This window comes from Rhinolophus hipposideros, assembly GCF_964194185.1.
Source record: "Rhinolophus hipposideros genome assembly, chromosome: 22".
NCBI lineage: Eukaryota > Metazoa > Chordata > Mammalia > Chiroptera > Rhinolophidae > Rhinolophus > Rhinolophus hipposideros.
In genome coordinates, this window is record NC_138068.1 from 192,273 (window position 1) to 209,298 (window position 17,026).

At 53.8% G+C, this 17,026-nt stretch overlaps 1 protein-coding gene across 4 annotated transcripts in view; it reads right to left on the minus strand.

Moving 5' to 3' along the window:
• PRPF6 (pre-mRNA processing factor 6) overlaps positions 1 to 17,026 on the minus strand; it is a 40,609-nt gene that overhangs the window by 5,300 nt on the left and 18,283 nt on the right. For all 4 annotated transcript variants that reach the window (XR_013992265.1, XM_081033507.1, XM_081033508.1 and 1 more), the window contains 9 exons: positions 16,460 to 16,678; positions 10,369 to 10,491; positions 7,123 to 7,244; positions 5,508 to 5,646; positions 4,179 to 4,298; positions 3,681 to 3,857; positions 3,151 to 3,284; positions 2,355 to 2,446; positions 1,393 to 1,507 (listed from right to left, as the gene is read on the minus strand). Coding sequence is in view for 3 of the 4 variants with exons in the window: in XM_081033507.1 (XP_080889633.1) it covers positions 1,393 to 1,507; positions 2,355 to 2,446; positions 3,151 to 3,284; positions 3,681 to 3,857; positions 4,179 to 4,298; positions 5,508 to 5,646; positions 7,123 to 7,244; positions 10,369 to 10,491; positions 16,460 to 16,678 (1,241 nt within the window). In the remaining variant the exon portion in view is untranslated. The remainder of the gene's footprint in view (positions 1 to 1,392; positions 1,508 to 2,354; positions 2,447 to 3,150; positions 3,285 to 3,680; positions 3,858 to 4,178; positions 4,299 to 5,507; positions 5,647 to 7,122; positions 7,245 to 10,368; positions 10,492 to 16,459; positions 16,679 to 17,026) is intronic.

The following is a 17,026-nucleotide window of genomic DNA, read 5'->3' on the forward strand; positions in this document are numbered from 1 at the left end:
CAGCAACAACTTCTCTAAGCTATTCATTTCCTCTGGGTAAAACACAAGATGACAGTCAACCTGACAGAAACGAGACTATGACTTCGATTAGGGAAAGTAAGGGGCGCTGTCAGCCTGCCCCATCCAGCCGGGAGCCCAAACCCACCCTGAGGGGGGCTCAGGCTAGCACAGGAAACTGGGCCCACGGCAGGCACGCATGAGGACCATCCAAGAGCTGTCCACACGTCAGGGAGGGCAGCACAGGATGCCACGCTCCACCCAGCCCCGCCCCCTCTGCACCACTGACCCCAGCCCCAGGCAGCTGCTCGGGCTGGTCTCAGTCACCAAACGGAGTGACTATGTTCTGATAGCTTGATTGCTTTTTAAGCCTTGTGGTATTCTTAATTGCTCGGTGTTAGATAAACTGGGATGTAAAGAGCACAATCCAGATAGCAGACACACACAGGAACACCAGTGTGGGGACAGCAAGGAGTGACTTGTTTACTTTAGCAAAGCCTTTTATGAGCTTTTATGGTGGCCTATCCAAGTGCCACACACAAGTCACTCTGGGAGGTGGCAGCACAGGGCAGGAGGGAGGAGCCCCTCAAGGAGCTGGAGGAGGTGCGGGGGTCTCTGCAGCATCCTGGGGTGGGCCAGGTTCCGGCTCAGGCTTTGAGGGCACACAGGAGCTCTGGGGCCACATGTACCACCCCCCCCCCCCAGGAGAGAGCCCTGAGCAGCAGCCCCAGGCACCCAGCTGCAAGCTCTGTGACCTGACCCCCTCCCCACACGCACCAGTCACCTCCCGGCCTCCTGACCACACCAAACCCCTGCCCTGCACTCTGGTCCCGCTCCTCTCAGGACATAACCCTCCTTCTAGAAGATTAGAGACCCTGGGGGATCCAGGTGGCTCTCACTGCTCCACTCACCATTTTCCCCAGGCCCCAGCTCGCCCCACGCCCCTGACCCCTGACCCAAGCCAGCGCATGGTGTTCAGTCACTCGCCGACCTCCTGTTGTCGTGCACTCCACAACCCAGAGCACACTGCCTAGGCCTGACCAGGGGGCCCTGGATCGCTCCCAGGGCACCAAGGGGAAGGGTCTGGCTTATCACCCTAACGCGGGGAAGACCATTTCCTTGCTTACAGCCCTCTGAGCCAAAGGAGCTCAGACCAACATGAGCAAGTGGCATGGACAGAAGAGCAGCCCCACGACAGGAGCCTGGAACATGTGCCCAGAGGAAGCTGCCCTCCTGGGGATCTGCAACGACCCAGGCAGCACATGTCTGCGTGGCCTCTGCCCGCACACACTCCAGCCTCAGGGGAGCCCACCCAATTCCAGGGACCAGCGGGACCCTGGTGAGAGGCCCCCCAGGCCCCGTGGGTCAGCAGCCCCATGGGGACACCCCACTCACTTGGCCACAGCCAGGAGCACATGGGGATCGTGCTCACACTTCTTCAGGGCATCGACACTCTTGGTCTTCCTCTGGGGCCTTGCCTCAAGAAAGACGGCTTCAGACCACAGGACACCTGCAATTCAGACAGAGACACTGGCCCTCAGACTCCTACCTCTGCGCTCAGAGACCCATCCACAAACAGCCTGCTCAACGGGCCTGCGAGAATTCTAGCCCAGTGTGTCCCCAGACCTGCTTACGGGAGAGCCACAGGCCACAGGTGCTCAGCCACCCTGCTGCCATCCGCCTGCAGCCACAGCTGCCCCAATGGCACAGACTGGACAACTTTCTGGGGGCATAGGCCAGGACTACCAACAACCTTCAAGATTTCATTTCCACTGACTGGGTAATTTCACATTTAAGAATTCACTGGTTAAAACAATCAGAAATGCTAGTCAAGACTCCTGCAAAAAGATGGTCGTCTTCAATTAATATCAGATTAAAAATCGAACAACAGGTAAGAAGTGCATTTCTGGCATATTCACATGTAATTCTGTGAAGCCACTAAAAAATTTACATTCTTGAAAATTCAATGATAATGGAAAATTCTCACAAAATTTTCACCTTAAAAAAAGGCCAAGAAATAACCGCCTAGTATAACTAATTTTGTGCAATAACCCAAGTGTTAGCACTGCAAAACAACTAAGGGCAAGGATTTCTGAGTGGCGGGCTTCCTGGTGATTTCATATCCTTATTCCAAATTTTGTTTATATTGCATGGGCATTACTCACAGACTGCGGGGAAAACAACTTAAACTCTTAGAGAAAACAGCAATGGCAGCACCTCAGAGTGGGAAGGCCAGCGTGTGACCAGTTGGACCGCTTAAGGACCACCTGGAGCTGAACCACACCTGTGAGCACCGTGTCTGGACCCTGAGACCCGCCCAGGGGCACCGCCCGCCCGCACGCCCAGCGCAGCCTCACCGGAGCTGGGGCACTCCTGCAGAGCCTTGGCCATGAGAGTATTGGCGATGTTCTTCAGCCCCGCACGGTACTCCAACCTCACCGACTCCAACCTGTGACGGAGGCCAAGAGGAGGGTCTAGCGCCCGGTGCCCACCACCTGCCCCCCACCCGGCCGCACTTCTGGAAGCTACTGGGGAGCTACAGTGGCCGGAGCAGCCGCCCCGCCAACAGAGCAGTGAGGCATCAGTACCCTGTCAGGCCCACCAGCAGCTGCCACTGCAGTGGAGACCTGGGACGCTGACGTCACTCAGATGCAAGTGAAGGTGTAGAGCACGAGGACAGACTGGCATGCTAGTGGCTGCAGGGTCAGCGACCTGCCCCTCTCTCTGGAGTCTCCTCCAGCTTCCCCGTCACTCTCCAGCCCTGACACTCTGAGCCCTACGCTGCACATCTGCACGCAGTTTCCTAGGGAAAGAATGCCAGCTTCACCTGACAAACTCCTCTTCCTCCCTCAAGGCCTTGCCCAGATGTCACCTCCTCTGTGGAGCTGCTTTCTTGGCTTCATCTATGCCCGATTCCTCACCATTAGCTCCTGGCTCCCCTTGACAGCCTCTACCAGAGCACAGATTAAACCCTACCAAACATCCACAGGCCCATCCGAGCACCAGGCCGACCCCTAAGGAAGAGGCGGGGATGCCTCCTAACAAGCACCTGCCACTCTTCTCCTTGAGCCTGAGCTGAAACGCCGCACCAACAACTCCTCATGAGCACCTGAGTGAGGACAGCCCCTGAGGGTGAGCTGGGCCAGGACTCACCACAGGTCGGGGTTCTTTGGGTTCTTCAGGCGAGACTTCTCCAAAATGGCCCGGGCTCGTGTCAGCTGCCCAATCTTCTCCTCCAGCCGGGAAAGTAGAAGCCACAAGGGTGTGGAGTGGGGACATTTCTTCAACTGTGGCAGCAAAGACAAGGAAGAGACAGAGAGGCTTGGCTGGAGCCTGGGAGGAACTGTGACCGCTGCGGCCAGCTCCTGAGCCAGCAGAATCCAGGCTGCCTATGTCCATGGAGACCCACTCCCTTCATGTCTGGGTTGGGAGTTTTATGTACATGCTGTGCTGTGCACACGTGTGCAGGGTGTGTGTACCCCATGCTGTGCACGTGTGTGCAGAGTGTGCACTCGGCAGCCTGTACATTACCGGTGCCCTAACCTGGCTGCTGCATGCAGCATACACAGCTCTGAGGGACCCTGGGAGACCAGATGTGGAGACGGCCGGTAGCACCCAGAAGGGGCAGCATAGGACCCGCCCCGCCCGCCCGTCCACCGCCACCCCCGAGGGCCCAGGCTCACCCCCTGGCTGTAGGCTTCCCGCGCCTTCTCCGCCAGCCCCTCCTGCTCCTCCATCTGCCCTTTCATCATCCATAGCTTCGGGAAATCCTCGTAGTGCCGCAGCGCCTCCTCGCACAGCTCCTGGGCGGCCCCGATGTTCCCCAGCACCCACTCGAGCTTCACGGACTTCATGAACACCTGGGAGCAGGCAAGCCGTCAGCACCCTGGCCACGGCATGGGCCCAGCCGCTAGCACTGGGCTGGGTTGGGCTGGTACCTGCACAGTACATGCTCAAGGCCACGCAACAGGTGACCTTCCACGCTGTTTATCCCGCTGTACTTTTACGTGCTTGGTAAGCTAGTGGGACAAGGTGGGGTGCACACACGAGGACACTTCAAAGTGGAGCTTGAGCAAATGAGCTCAGAGCACCTTGGCTTTGGTTTCTGTCCCTCCCCCGGCCCCCTACCACGCACTGGAATGACCCCTGTGGCCTCGTGCAGCCTGGGCGTTTCTGCTCACCCGGGCGGTGGGGGCGCTGCTCCGAGCCTTGGCCAGCAGCCTCCGGGCCCGCTCATACTCGTTGTTCTCGGACTCCAGCTTCACGGCTGCCAGCCAGATCTCCTCACTGTTGGGATTGGCCTGGGGGGAGCACAGAACCATCAGCACGAGCTCAGAACGAGGCGGTCAGGGCAGATCACATGTCATCCTAGCAGCGGGCCTGGGAGCCGAGCACTGCCGGGGCTAACAGACAGCAGAGCAGAGTCCGGCCCAAGCACGCCGACCTTCCTGAACACCAGCCAGCCCGCTCACTGCTATGGGCACAAAGCCTCTTAGGCACTCAGAAACGCCGGCCGTTGCATAGCCCTCCTCTCCAGGACCCCCCAAGCCTGTGCAGCCTCTCAAAGCCGGAGCGGGTTGCTGCCACCCTACCCACATGGACCCGCCAGACCCAAACTGCTCCTCCCACTCCTGTGACAAGGGACTGATCACCCCCGTGTGTCCATGTGGGCCGGATGGAAGGATGCCCAGGGAATCACTAACACTGTGGAGAGCATGCCCAAGGGTCAGGATTCGGCCACGTATAAGCCAGAATCCAGCGGACAGATGGGCAGGGCCCTTGCAGCCTCCTGAGGAGCAGCTGCACAGTGGGAGGCAGCAGTGCCCAGGCAGCTGGTGGGCACTCAGAGAGGGGCAGTGACCTCAAACACAGCAGAGAGAAAAGGCTAGCTCCAGGTCAGTCCCTCACACAGAATGCACTCAAGTGACAGGGTTTGCTGTGCCAGCCTGGGTTACAACAGCAGATCAGCATTCACACAGCACTCCAGTTTGTACAGAGTATGCTGCAAACTCCTGACACTCATACTGTCAAACAGTATGAGGATGTTATATGTGACAATAAAAATAAGATACTTGCAAAGCTCATGACAGCCACAATAAGCCTGGCTGGGTGCAGCTGTTTGAACGTAACTCCGCCCATCTATGGGGCTCACATGTGACCCGTGTGTCCCCATGCTGAGGACAGGAGCACAGAGCTTCTTTTTCCAAGGACTGTACAGCTTAACTTCTGTTCGGAGCATGGCTCTCACTCGCTCCTGGGCTCCCATCCCTCCCAGAGATGCCACCTGTCTGCCCTGTGTTCTGTGTTCTAGTACATTCAGCCTGTAGTCACACTGTGTGGCCGAGACGAAGAGGTAGGTGTCCATAGGCTGGGCCATTTCCCTGTTCTCAGGCCAGGAGAGCACTGGCGTCCCCTGCACGTCCCCTCTCGGGCCGGCCCCCACCAGTGGACAGGGGAGGGTCTGGACAGGATTGTGCACACTGGCGCTCTCGGGCTCGGGCCACCCTCACCTGGAAGGCCAGGGCCAGGATGCTCCTCGCCGCAGGCACGTCCCCTGCCAGCCACTTGGACTTGGCGCCCATGAGCCACAGCACCTCCGCTTTGGGGCAGTGGGCCACGGCCCTCTGCAGTAGCGCCTCCAGGGACTCCCTGCAAGACAGAGGCCCGGTCACCAGCAGAGCACACGGGCACTTGCAGCCGTGGGGTGCGCGCTGCAAAGACAGTTACTGCTCCAAAGTTCGACACCATAAATGATTTACCAGGTTTTACGATGGGGAGAGCGTGGGGAAATCGTCCCTCTCCACAAAGGCTCTAGCACCAACCACTGAAGAGGGTGCTACAAAGCAGAGCATTGTTTAACAGCAGAGCTTAGAGACCCTTGTACAGCGTGTGTCCTGGAGGGAGCGATAACGTCACGGTCTGGGTGACAGGAGAGGCCTTTTCATCTTTAACCACAGATCCGCTGATAAAGATTATGACCCTAGTCTATCCTTTGGAATCCAGAGACACTGTCTTACTGGAAGAAAGTTATCTCAGGTCACCATTGAGCAAGAAGACCTCCAGCCAGGGTCTCAGGTGTGAAGCCCCCAGCCCTCGCACGCCCACCACCTGTCACACAGCGGCACACATGACCTCCTCGGGCCTCAGCAGCAAGACAAAGCGAGTGCAGGGAACTGAAGCCAGTCCGAAGGAAGCCTGACAGCACCTACCCTGCTTCCCAGACAACCTGGAGCCCAGGCCCCCAGCACTTGGCCCCTCATCACACCAGGAGTCGGCCAGATAGGAGGGGCGCCAGCGACGGAGGCAGGGGACCAACCGACCACTCCCTGCACCCAGGACCCACAGCCGCATGCCACTGAAGCTACAGCTGGTAAGAGGCTCTGCTCCAAACTTGTACAGGGAGAGCCAGCACATCATCTCAAAATGTTCCCAAAAGAGTTAACTTCAAAGCACCAGCCAGCTGGTGGGAGTAAGGAGGGGACCCAAGCTTTAGCAACACACGTGGGACTGAGGAGGGGACCTGAGCTTCAGCAACACACGCAGGAAGACACCCTGAAAAAATTGAGGTGAAACACTACAAAAGACGAATAGGGCTCAAGGTTCCCAGCTGTGGCCTGGTGATCGGCAAGGCTGGTTCCCAGCCAGAACAGGGCAGCAGAGGGCCCGATGCCCGGGTCGGCCACTGAACACCAGAAATTGCAACACCTAATCTAATCAGCAGTCCCCGCCAATAAGACAGACCCGAAAGGTTTTTTCAATTAAAGGGCACAATTAGAGAAAATTGTCAAGGACCTCCTCGGAGCACAAACCCAGCCCAAGCCAAAGCCAGCGCAGCTTAAATGAAAACAGGCCTGCCGGGGCCCAGATGCCACACCGCCCACACCAGCATGGGGGCTCCACAGGGGCACCAGGCCAGGCCCTGCCCAGCACCCCACGGGCTCAGCTGCAGGCACTTCCCGTGGGCAGTGACCCCTCAGTTTCCAACTAGAGAATAGTGACAATCCTACGGCAAAAAGAACCACAAGGTCAGCTCTTGCTGCCAGGTCCCATGTGCCACTGAAGCTCCCCCCCTCCCTGCAGAGGGCTGCAAGGAAGGTAGGCTCTGGCCGCCTGCGGGAATCGTACCTGGTGCCGTGGTTCTTCTCGAAGTAAGCAGCCCGCAGCCACACGCTCTTCTTGCTGGGGAACACTTGCAGGGCGTATGCGTAGATGGCTCGTGCGCACTCCAGGGCATTGTGGGCCACACACTAGAGCGGAGACAGGCATGAGACAGTGCTGGCCTCCAACAGGAGGCATGAGTACGACACAGCACTGGCCTCCCCAGTGACAGCATCTGCCAGAAACCGCATACGGGGTGATCCAAGGAGCAGCACAACTCAGGAGGGAAATCCCAGGAGAGGGACACGTGCACCACAACAGGAGCATGGGGGCCTGAGACAGGCTGTCTGCCAGCCGTCCACAAAGGACGGGAGCGGGCACAGAGGGCATGGGCTGCAGGTGAGCGGGGAGGGCACGATGGTGACCACGCCTCGCACATTGGTTCCTTTTCTAAAATCAGACGTAGTGTGTAGTCAGAAAAGCTGCACTCCTTGGAAACCTGTACACACAGGTCAATACAAAGGAGAGAAAGCAGAGCCGTCTGTTCAAATTGAACTACCACAAATCCTTCCACATTCTTGAGGTATCTGTCCTTACTTTGTTCCCTGGCTAGTGCCAAGCAGCAGGACAAGAAAGCCGGCCACTCTTTACAGTGCCAACCAGTGTGGATGGCCCGTCCCTCAGACACTCACTGGAACAAAGCCCCACATGAGACAAAGGCCACTGCCCACCACAGACGTCAGTGCTGGATGCCCCCTGACGGCACACAAGCACCTGCTGCCTGCCTCACTCCACCACACTCTGAAAATCCTCTCGCACCAAGAAGGGGTTTATGTCTTGAGGTGAGTGAAAGGCCATCAGGAAGTGTGTCAGGAACAAAGATTTGCAATTGTGAAGTAAAAATGGCATACAACGGAGGAGGGAGGGCACCTGGGCCACCCAAGGCCACTTCCCAGATGGACAGCTGCCTTCTCAGAGAAGACCACTAACAAGCCTCCCGGTGTGCAAGGACCACCAGCATGGAAACGGGCGTGCAGGAGTAACAACAGCAAGGACGCAGCTCCGTCCCCGTCCTGGGTCACGTGGCCCCATGAGTCAACCACCACAGGAACCAGGAAGAGGCCTGCCTCAGGCACATCCTGACCAGGAGCATCCAGGAAGCGAGGGAGCTGAAAATCAGACCCCTGTGCCCCTCTCCGTGACTCTGACCAAGGTCCTTGAGGTCAGTTACTCAGCCTTTCGGGATCAAGTGACAGCGACCCAGGCTCTCGGGTGTTGGTGGGCTGGGCCAGCCAGTGCCTGGGTGGTGAGAGCACAAAAATGACGAGGGTCTCACTCAGAATTACAAAAAGCTCTTTGAAGGACAACCGCTTACTGGCTTACTCCAGTACGTGTGTAAGAGGGCAAGAAGGAGCAGAAACCTGAGACGGCTTGTGGTCTCTGCTCCCACATGTGTCACCCACAGGGGGATGCCCCTCCCCCCGTCACAAGTGTCAGGAAAGAAGACAGAGGCAAGTATCTAAATACAATCAGAGTAAAAAGAGGCTCAGCAACCAGGGCCCAGAGTCTCTTGCCTGTTTAAGGATCTTCTTCCAATACAGAGCCCGTGTGGATACTTACTAAGTTATTCCTCCTATTTCTCTACATTGCAAACATTACGCACTAAAGAGCTATTACAAAACCGTGACGGTTGGCCTGTGTCTTTGATCCCGACAAAGCAGGTGTGCACAGGCCGTCTGCAGGCTGTGCGGCCTGGCGTGACGGGCCACAAGCTCCTAGAGCAGAGAGGGACCAGTCTCTGATGTGAGGGGGGGCCAGAGGGGCTTTCGATCACTGTTCAACTCCTACTACTAAACTCAAATAAAATGCAGAAGCAGGGTTTAGAAAATCAGCATTTGGCAAATACTGTGGCAATAACTGATACAAGCCAAAAACATTGTTAACAGGCCCACAAACTAGTAGGCCAAAGTCTGGGGAGCAGCGGGGTATTTACAGCCTCAGAGTGTGTCCCCACAAAAAACCCCTTAATTAAAAGGAAATAATAGCAGCCTTCCAGGGAGAAATCTGTCAGATGCCATCTGAGCCGGACCATCAACGGGCACGTGTGTGTGCCAGGACAGCCCACGGGGATGACACAACCTGACTGGGAACATGTGGAGGCCGGGGAAAGGGCCCCACAGAACCACTGGCCTGTGCTCCTCACAAACGCCAGACTCCTGGGAACCAGAGACAGACCAGAGCTCTCCTCTTGACCATCCAGGCCATGGAAGCCCGAGGACGTGACCCTGGGCAGCTACTCAACCAGAACACAGCTGGGTTTTTCCTTTTGCTAAAAGGACATGCTGGTGAAATCTGAATAAGGTCTGCACATTACGTAACAACGCTGCACCAACAGTGATTTCCTGATTTTGCTGTGGTTGCGTAAGAGAATGTCCTCTTTTAAAGAAACGCACACTGAAGTATTTAGAGGTAAAGAGCCATGACACGTGCAACTGACTCAAATGGTTCAGAAAACAAGGAGCATGTGTGCGTGTGTGTACACGCCTGGAGAAGGAAAAAGCAAATGTGGTAACATAGGTTAATCTGGGGAATCTGGGTGAAAGGCATATACCGTGTTTCCTCGGAAATAAGACCTAGCTGGACTATCAGCTCTAATGCGTCTTTTGGAGTAAAAATTAATATAAGACGTGGTATTATACCCGATCTTATATTACATAAGGCCTGGTCTTACATTATATTAAAAGGAGACCGGGTCTTATATAAATCCTTGCTCCAAAAGACGCATTAGAGCTGATGGTCCAGCTAGGTCTTATTTTCAGGGAAACACAGTTAAGAACTCTTCGTACAGTTTTGCAACTTTTCTTTAAGTCTAAAATTATTTCAAAATAAACTAGAAAAAGAGGGTCACATTTAAGGTATTAAACACCTTAACACCTTAAAGGTGTCTATCAACTTGACCCGATGATGTCTTCTCTGGAAACCTATTCTAAGGAAATAATCTCAAAGTGGGCAAAAGCTCCATATGCAAATGTTTTCTGCAGTACAATTTATAACAGAAACCGAACTGAGGGTGGGGGCAACCCAGATCCCGAGGCAAGCAGCTGGAGCCCAGAGAGCCTGGTCCTGGAGTCCGAGCCAGCCCAGAGCTGTGCCGATCAGTCAGTAGCCCTTCCTGTAAACCTGGCTTAGGAAACTGCATTCCTCACAATGGGAGCTATGTGCCCCCCACTGGCCGGCTCTGAGGTGCCCGCTGGTGCCCATTAGCCCACTCACACTGTCAGCATCTTCCATCCAGGTGTGTTTCCGGTCCTCCTCCTCGATCCCGATGCCAATCACGGCACGCATGACGGCCTGGCAGGTGGCCACACTCCCAGCCTTATCACACTCCTCGGCATCCTGAAAGAGGGACACAAAACTGCATTTGTAGCACAGAGCTAGACGGTGACCTCGAGCAGGTGGTGTGGGCTCCGAGGGCTCTGACGCCTTAGAGCCTCTGTGTCCTGCTTTTGCTCACCTACCCGATGCACGAAGGCCGAATGACATCTGCTCAACAAACATCACATAAGCACCTACTGTGCGCAGAGCGCTACACGGGCAACTCAGTGTCTGTAAGAGGCTTCTACGCTCAAGACACTTCCAAAGTAGCTGGAGTGAAAGACAAGTTCACGCCACTTGGGTCTGCTGGTTGGGAAGAAACACTCCAACCAGACAGACATACCTGTGAGGGCATAGCAGAGCCCGGCAGAGGTGGTGGGACAGAAAGCTGGGGGTGGGACCATCACGAGGGCCATCCATAGGGCAGGTGGGCAGCCAGAGCAGCACTGCTGTCTCCTGCCGTCAACTAGGACAGGACCCACAATGCAACAGACACGAAACACACAGTTCTCCAAACGCAAATCCAAACATCTAAGAGGAAACTCAAAGCCATTCTTATCCTATCAGCAACATCGAAAGGTGTGCCAACACACTCACGAGGCAAAGGTGGGGACACGGGCCTTTGTTCGCGGCTGAGGAGCACACCTGGACAACCTACACGGAGGGTATGGCGTGTTCTCTAGCATACGGGAGGCACATGCTGGCTGAGCAGGTGCACTTTCAGGGACTCGCTCGGTGTGAGGTGGCCCAAGTGTCGGACGCGGGCAGCGTTCCTGCGGAAGAGCAGGCGTGCCGAGTGGGCCAGGGCAGTGGGCATGGCACGGGGGAAGCTGCACGAGTAGCCCCAGGCCTTCCCTGGGTGTGACACAAGCACAGCGCAGCAGCCCTCACAGAGCCCCGAGGGACCCTGTGAGCAGCAGAGAAGCATCCCAAAGGGACCATCTGACCGCCACGTGGACCTCAGCAGGGCGGCGCGTTCGGACGGGTGGCGAGCCGACGGCGGGAGTGGGTGAGAGATGCACGTGAGGGAAAGGAATCAGCAACGCTCGAGGCAGAGACAGCCACACCGCCTGCTGATGTACGAAGACTGAGGACGAGTCAGTTTGGGGGCAGAGCAGAGGTGCACTGCGGACACGTCAGGCTGTAGTGCCATCACACGTTCCGGGGGACAGGGCTGCGGGGAGCGCCCAGAGCACAGTCCGCATTTGGGGGTTCCTGGCATGCAAAAAACATTCTTATCAACAGGTGTAACGAAATCACCAGAGATAAGCACAGAAAAGCCTTGGAAAGGGGCTTTGGGCTGAGCCACCAAGTTATTTAGAATGTGAGAAGGGAAGGCAAACCAGCAAAGGAGCAGCAAGAGAGACGGACAAGACGATGATGAGTGTGAGCGCATGTGACTGATGCTGCTGCGGGTGGCTGGATGTGGGAGGCTCCCAGGTCTGTGGTGGCGCCGTGCGGTCAGCGCCTCCTGCACGGGGTTCCACACAGTGTGGGAAGTGGGAAGGCAAGGATTACAGGACATTTAGCAGAGTCTAGAACATAGTAGGTGCTCAATAAACGGTGCCTTACTCAAGAAGCAAAACACCCCAAAGTCTTAACGCTCTTCGCAGACGTCCTGAAAAACTTAAGCATTAACGTTAAAATGACTGAATGCTACGCTGGCATCTGTTCAGACCCTTTGCATTCCATTCCGTTATAAGCGTAGTAGCAAAAAAGAAATTTTAAGGAAAGCTTACAATGAATGAAGCTCTAGCTCATGCTGTATTTTCTTAACACGGGCACAGTCTCCATGAAGGGGCTGCAGGGGTGGCCTGAGAGCTGCCAAGGGGACAGGGCACTTGCCGTCACCCTTGCTGACAAGACGGAAATACAGGCTGGCAGAACGAACTTGTCAAGTGCACCCCAAAGGGAGCTCAGGGGTGGGAGTCAGTGCACAAAGACCTTTCTAGGGGGACAGATGGGGCTCTTCCTCAGATCCGCTCTGTCCCACGGTCACTGGGCTCAGAAGCAGTGCAGCGAGCCCCATAGAATGCAGTCAGCCACCAAAAAGCTCTGAGGACCAGAGGAAGCACTGCCGCTGCCAGCCAAGGTCCCCACTCCTAAAATAGCCAAAGACACCAGACAAAATTTATGAAAGAGTGGTTGTCAAGACACTGGACATGGTTGACAGGGCCATGAGAACTGAAACACAGAAACAGTCAAGGGGAGCCCACATCTGCCCGGCTCACTGCCTGGGACAGTTAACAGGACCAGTGCAGGGAAAGGGCCCCAGGAGGGGCCGGTGGAGAAGGTGGTGCTGACAGCCCCAGAAGACCAAGGAGCACAGAGACCCTGGCATCTGTTCCATAGAGGGTCCCCCATGAGTCTTCACTGAGCACCAACCAGTGCAGGAGGGCTGGAAACAGCCCGTCGCAAGGATTGCGAGAACAACCTTCAAGGCCGCCAGGAACAGTGCCAGACTGGAAACCCCCAGGAGACACAGGCCACTGGGCAGAGTACACAGACCAGTCCCGCCTCCACAGGGAAGGTGGCCCTTGTCTGGCCCCAACCTATTACATCTTGAGTTCAGCCTAGCAAAGTGTCAAAGCAAGACCCAAAGGATCAAAATGTCTCCAGGAACAGAACTGCATTCAACGCAGAAATCCAGAATGTTCACAGGAATGCAGAAATATCCAGCACCCAACAAGGGAGAATTCATAGCGCCTGGCAACAAATCAAAGATTACCAGGCATGAAAGAAACAGGAAAATACAACTTACAATGAGGGGAAAAAATATCTATCGGAACAACCCAGAACGGACACAGATGCTGGAAGCAGCAGACGAGGACACTGAGACAACTGCCGTACCCGCACTGCCCATGTTCAATGTCAAGGAGAGACATGAAACACGAGAAAGCAGCTTTGACAAGACCAAAATTAAATTCCTAGAAATGAAAACTGAAAGATCTGAGAAGAAAAACATCCTAGATGAGATAAATAGCAGATCAGACGTTACAGAAGAAAAAATTGTTGAAATGTAAGCACAAAGCACTAGAAGCCACCTAAAATGAAAACTGAGAGGGAAAAAAAAAGAATAAGTAAAAAAAAAAGACAGGGCATCAATGAGACGTGCGAGCTGACACCACGCGCAATGGAAGAGCAGATATCCCCCCCGACCACGAACAAGCCCGGGGCAGGGCTCTGTGCACTTCTGCTCACCATCTCCTGGAGGACCTACCAGGGCAAATCGGCAAGAAATAAAAGGCATCCAGGCTGGAAAAGAGGAAGTAAAGCAATATTTGCAGATGACATGATTTTACATGAAGAAAACTGTAAAGAATCCACTAAAACTATTAGAATTTCATAAATGATTTCAGCACAGTCATAGGACCCAAGCTCAGTATTGAAAAAAACAATTGTTTCTATATATTAACAACCAACAATCTGAAAATAAAATTGAGAAAAAAATTCCACTTATAATAGTACCAAAAATAATAAAATACTCTGGACTAGATAAAAGAAATGCAATACCAGTGCTCTGAAATGTTGCAGAAAAAAAACTGAAGACCTAACTAGGTGGAAAGACCCCCAAGCTCACAGATAGGAAAACTAAGTAAGGATTCAGTGCAATCTCTATCGAAATCCCAGCTGGCTGTTTTGCAGACACTGACGAGCCGACACCAGAAAACACCAAGGACCAAGCACAGCTACAACAATCTTGTGAAGAACAAAGGACTCCCACTTCCTGATTTCAAAGCTCACGGAGATCGGAACCGTATGGTGCTAGCATGCAGGCAGAAGTACAGTGCAGTGAAATACAACTCGAGTCTAGAAATAACCCCCTGCATTTATCATCAACTGGACCTCCAGCACAGCAGCGACCGTGCACTGGGGGAAAGGTACCGCGGTGCGGCAACAATTGGACATCCCTACGTAAAAGGATGAAGCTAAATGCTTCGCTTACATCACATACAAAAATGACTCAAATAAATGCGAATAGACCAAAATGTAAGACCCGAAACAACACAAATCTTAGAAAACACAGAAGTAAATCTTCATGAACTTGGGTCAGGGAAGGTTTCTTAAGACATGAAACCTACAGCATGAGCAACAACAGAAAGAATTAGGTAAGTTGGACTATATAAAAATTAAACACATTTGTGCTCCAATCAATCCAATCAAGAAAGTTAAAGACAAGACACAGAACGGGAGCAAATATTTGCAAATCAGGTGACCTGGTGACCGACTTGTATCCAGAATGTATGTGTAAGGAACTCTTATAATTCAACATAACCCAATAACACAATAAGCAAAAACAAAAAGATAAATAACTCAATTTTAGAATGGGCAAAAACCCCTCACACGTCCATGCTACAACAAGGATGTACATGACAACATCACATGGAGTGAGAACCAGTCACAAAGGGACCACACAGTGTGATTCTATTTATAGAGTGTCCACAAAATGGAAATCTATAAAGAAAGCAAAAAAGCGAATGGACAGAGAAGGAACTAGCAGAAGCGGACTGACAACTAATGGGCGCAGCTTTCTTTCTGGCGATGAGAAACTTCTAAATTAGATAGTGGTGACTGCTGCACACCTCTGAATATACTGAAAACCACTGAACTGTACACTTTATATATGGAAATTTTATGGAATGTTACTCAGAGCTTAATAATCTATCAAAATGAAACGGAAAGAATAATTTAAAAAGTGAACAGCTCAGAGCGCATGAGCTGTGGTACAACTTCAAGGGGCCTAACGAATGTGATTGTACCTGAAGGGGGAGACAGGTAGTTGAAGAGGCAGTAGACACACATTTTCTAAATCTGATGAATTTTATAAATCCACAGATCCAAAAAGCTGAACAAACTCCACCTACAAGAGAAAAAAAACTATACCAAGGCATATTACAAACTGCTCAAAACCATGAGAAAAACACCTTGAAAATAGCTAGAAGTTCTTAAAATTAAAAAAAAAGAAAATCAACCATGTACAATAGAGAGGAACAAAGATGAGGACGGCAGATGTCTTCCTGGAAGTGAAGCATGTGAGAAGATAGGCAGCAATGTCTCTAAAATACTGAAAGAAAAAGACTGCCAACCTAAAATTCTCTACCTAGAGAAAGTACCTTCCAGAAACAAAGATGACATATTCTGCAGACGTGCGGAAGCTAGAGGAATGCACCATCAGCAGGCCTGCACTCTACGAAAAGTTAGAGAAGGTCCTTTTGGCAGGAGGGCCATACCAGCAGGAAACGTGGGTCCACACAAAAGAAAGAGAGAAACACTAAAGGAATAAAGGCCCAATCTAGAGGTTAAATTTTAGAGATGTGAGGTCTTGCACCCAAGGTTTTTCAAAAAAATGGCACAAGGGGCCCTCTGGCTTACCACCACCCTGTCACAGAGCCATGCTGATGATCAGGAGGGCTCCCTGGAAACAGCAGCTGTGGGGTGGCTGTACCCGTCCCCTGGACCAGCTCAGAGCAGTGACGGGGCAGCGAGCGGAGGGTGTGGGCTGCCCCGTGGGCCCCTCCAGTGGGACTAGCAGGCCGACAGGAGAAGGCGCCCTCACCTAGCTGACTGCCGCCCAGGCTAGGCCCCAGGAGATGAGCCCTGCAGGGCAGGCAGGAGAGGGCATCCAGATAAGTAAGGGAGGTTAGCTCTTCAGACACACACCAGCTGCAGTCCACAGCGAAGGCTAAGACAGGGAGGAATGGAGAGGCCACGAGGCCGTGTCACTCCCTTTAGATCATATGACTTCTGGTCGCCCAGTGGTGCTGGTGCCACGTGGCCACACACTGAGCAATCTTCAGTGCCGACCGTGGGTCCTCAGGGTTCTGACGCTGCAAAAAGCTGTGACAGGATCACATCAAGTAGCCTGGGCCCGCTTCCTCGCCAACGTGGGAGCTTTCAGGCGCCAGCTGGCAGCCCCAGCCTGCGAGAGACCCCTGCATGCAGAACACCAGACAGCTGACCGCCACTGGGGGTGCAGCCGCCACTGTACCTGGATCCACTGCTCGCGGTTGATCTCCACGCCGTTGGCCCGCAGCGAGGTGATGGCGCGCTCAATGATCTTCTCCACCATCTGCGTGTTGCCGTTAGCCTCCTCCAGCTTGGCAGCTGTGGTCCAGATGTGTCGGTCGGTGGGGATGTTCTCACGGGCCTTATTCAGCACCTTGCGGGCGTTCTCGTAGGTCTCCAGCCTGGCCAGGGCAAGCCAGAGCTGCATGGAGAGAAGAGCGGGAATAAGGGGGATCTAACGCCGTCTGCCCCACGGCCCTGCCCCAGAATTCTGAGAGCTCTGCAGGGCCATCTGAACAGCCCAGGAATGTAACAGCAGCACTTGTCACCTGATCTAGTAACCGTTCAGTCATGCTTCTGACTTATTTAGTGACTCTCTGGTTAACATGAAAAGGTGACAGATTCTCGGTGATGCATTCCAGACACTGGTTATGAAGTGTGCCAGACGCATTCCGGGAGCCGGGACAGAAGGTGACCAGGGTGTGGAGCTGCCTTCACAATCTAAGTGGTGACATGGGTGTTTAGCTTCCTGGGGTTCTCACACCCCAGC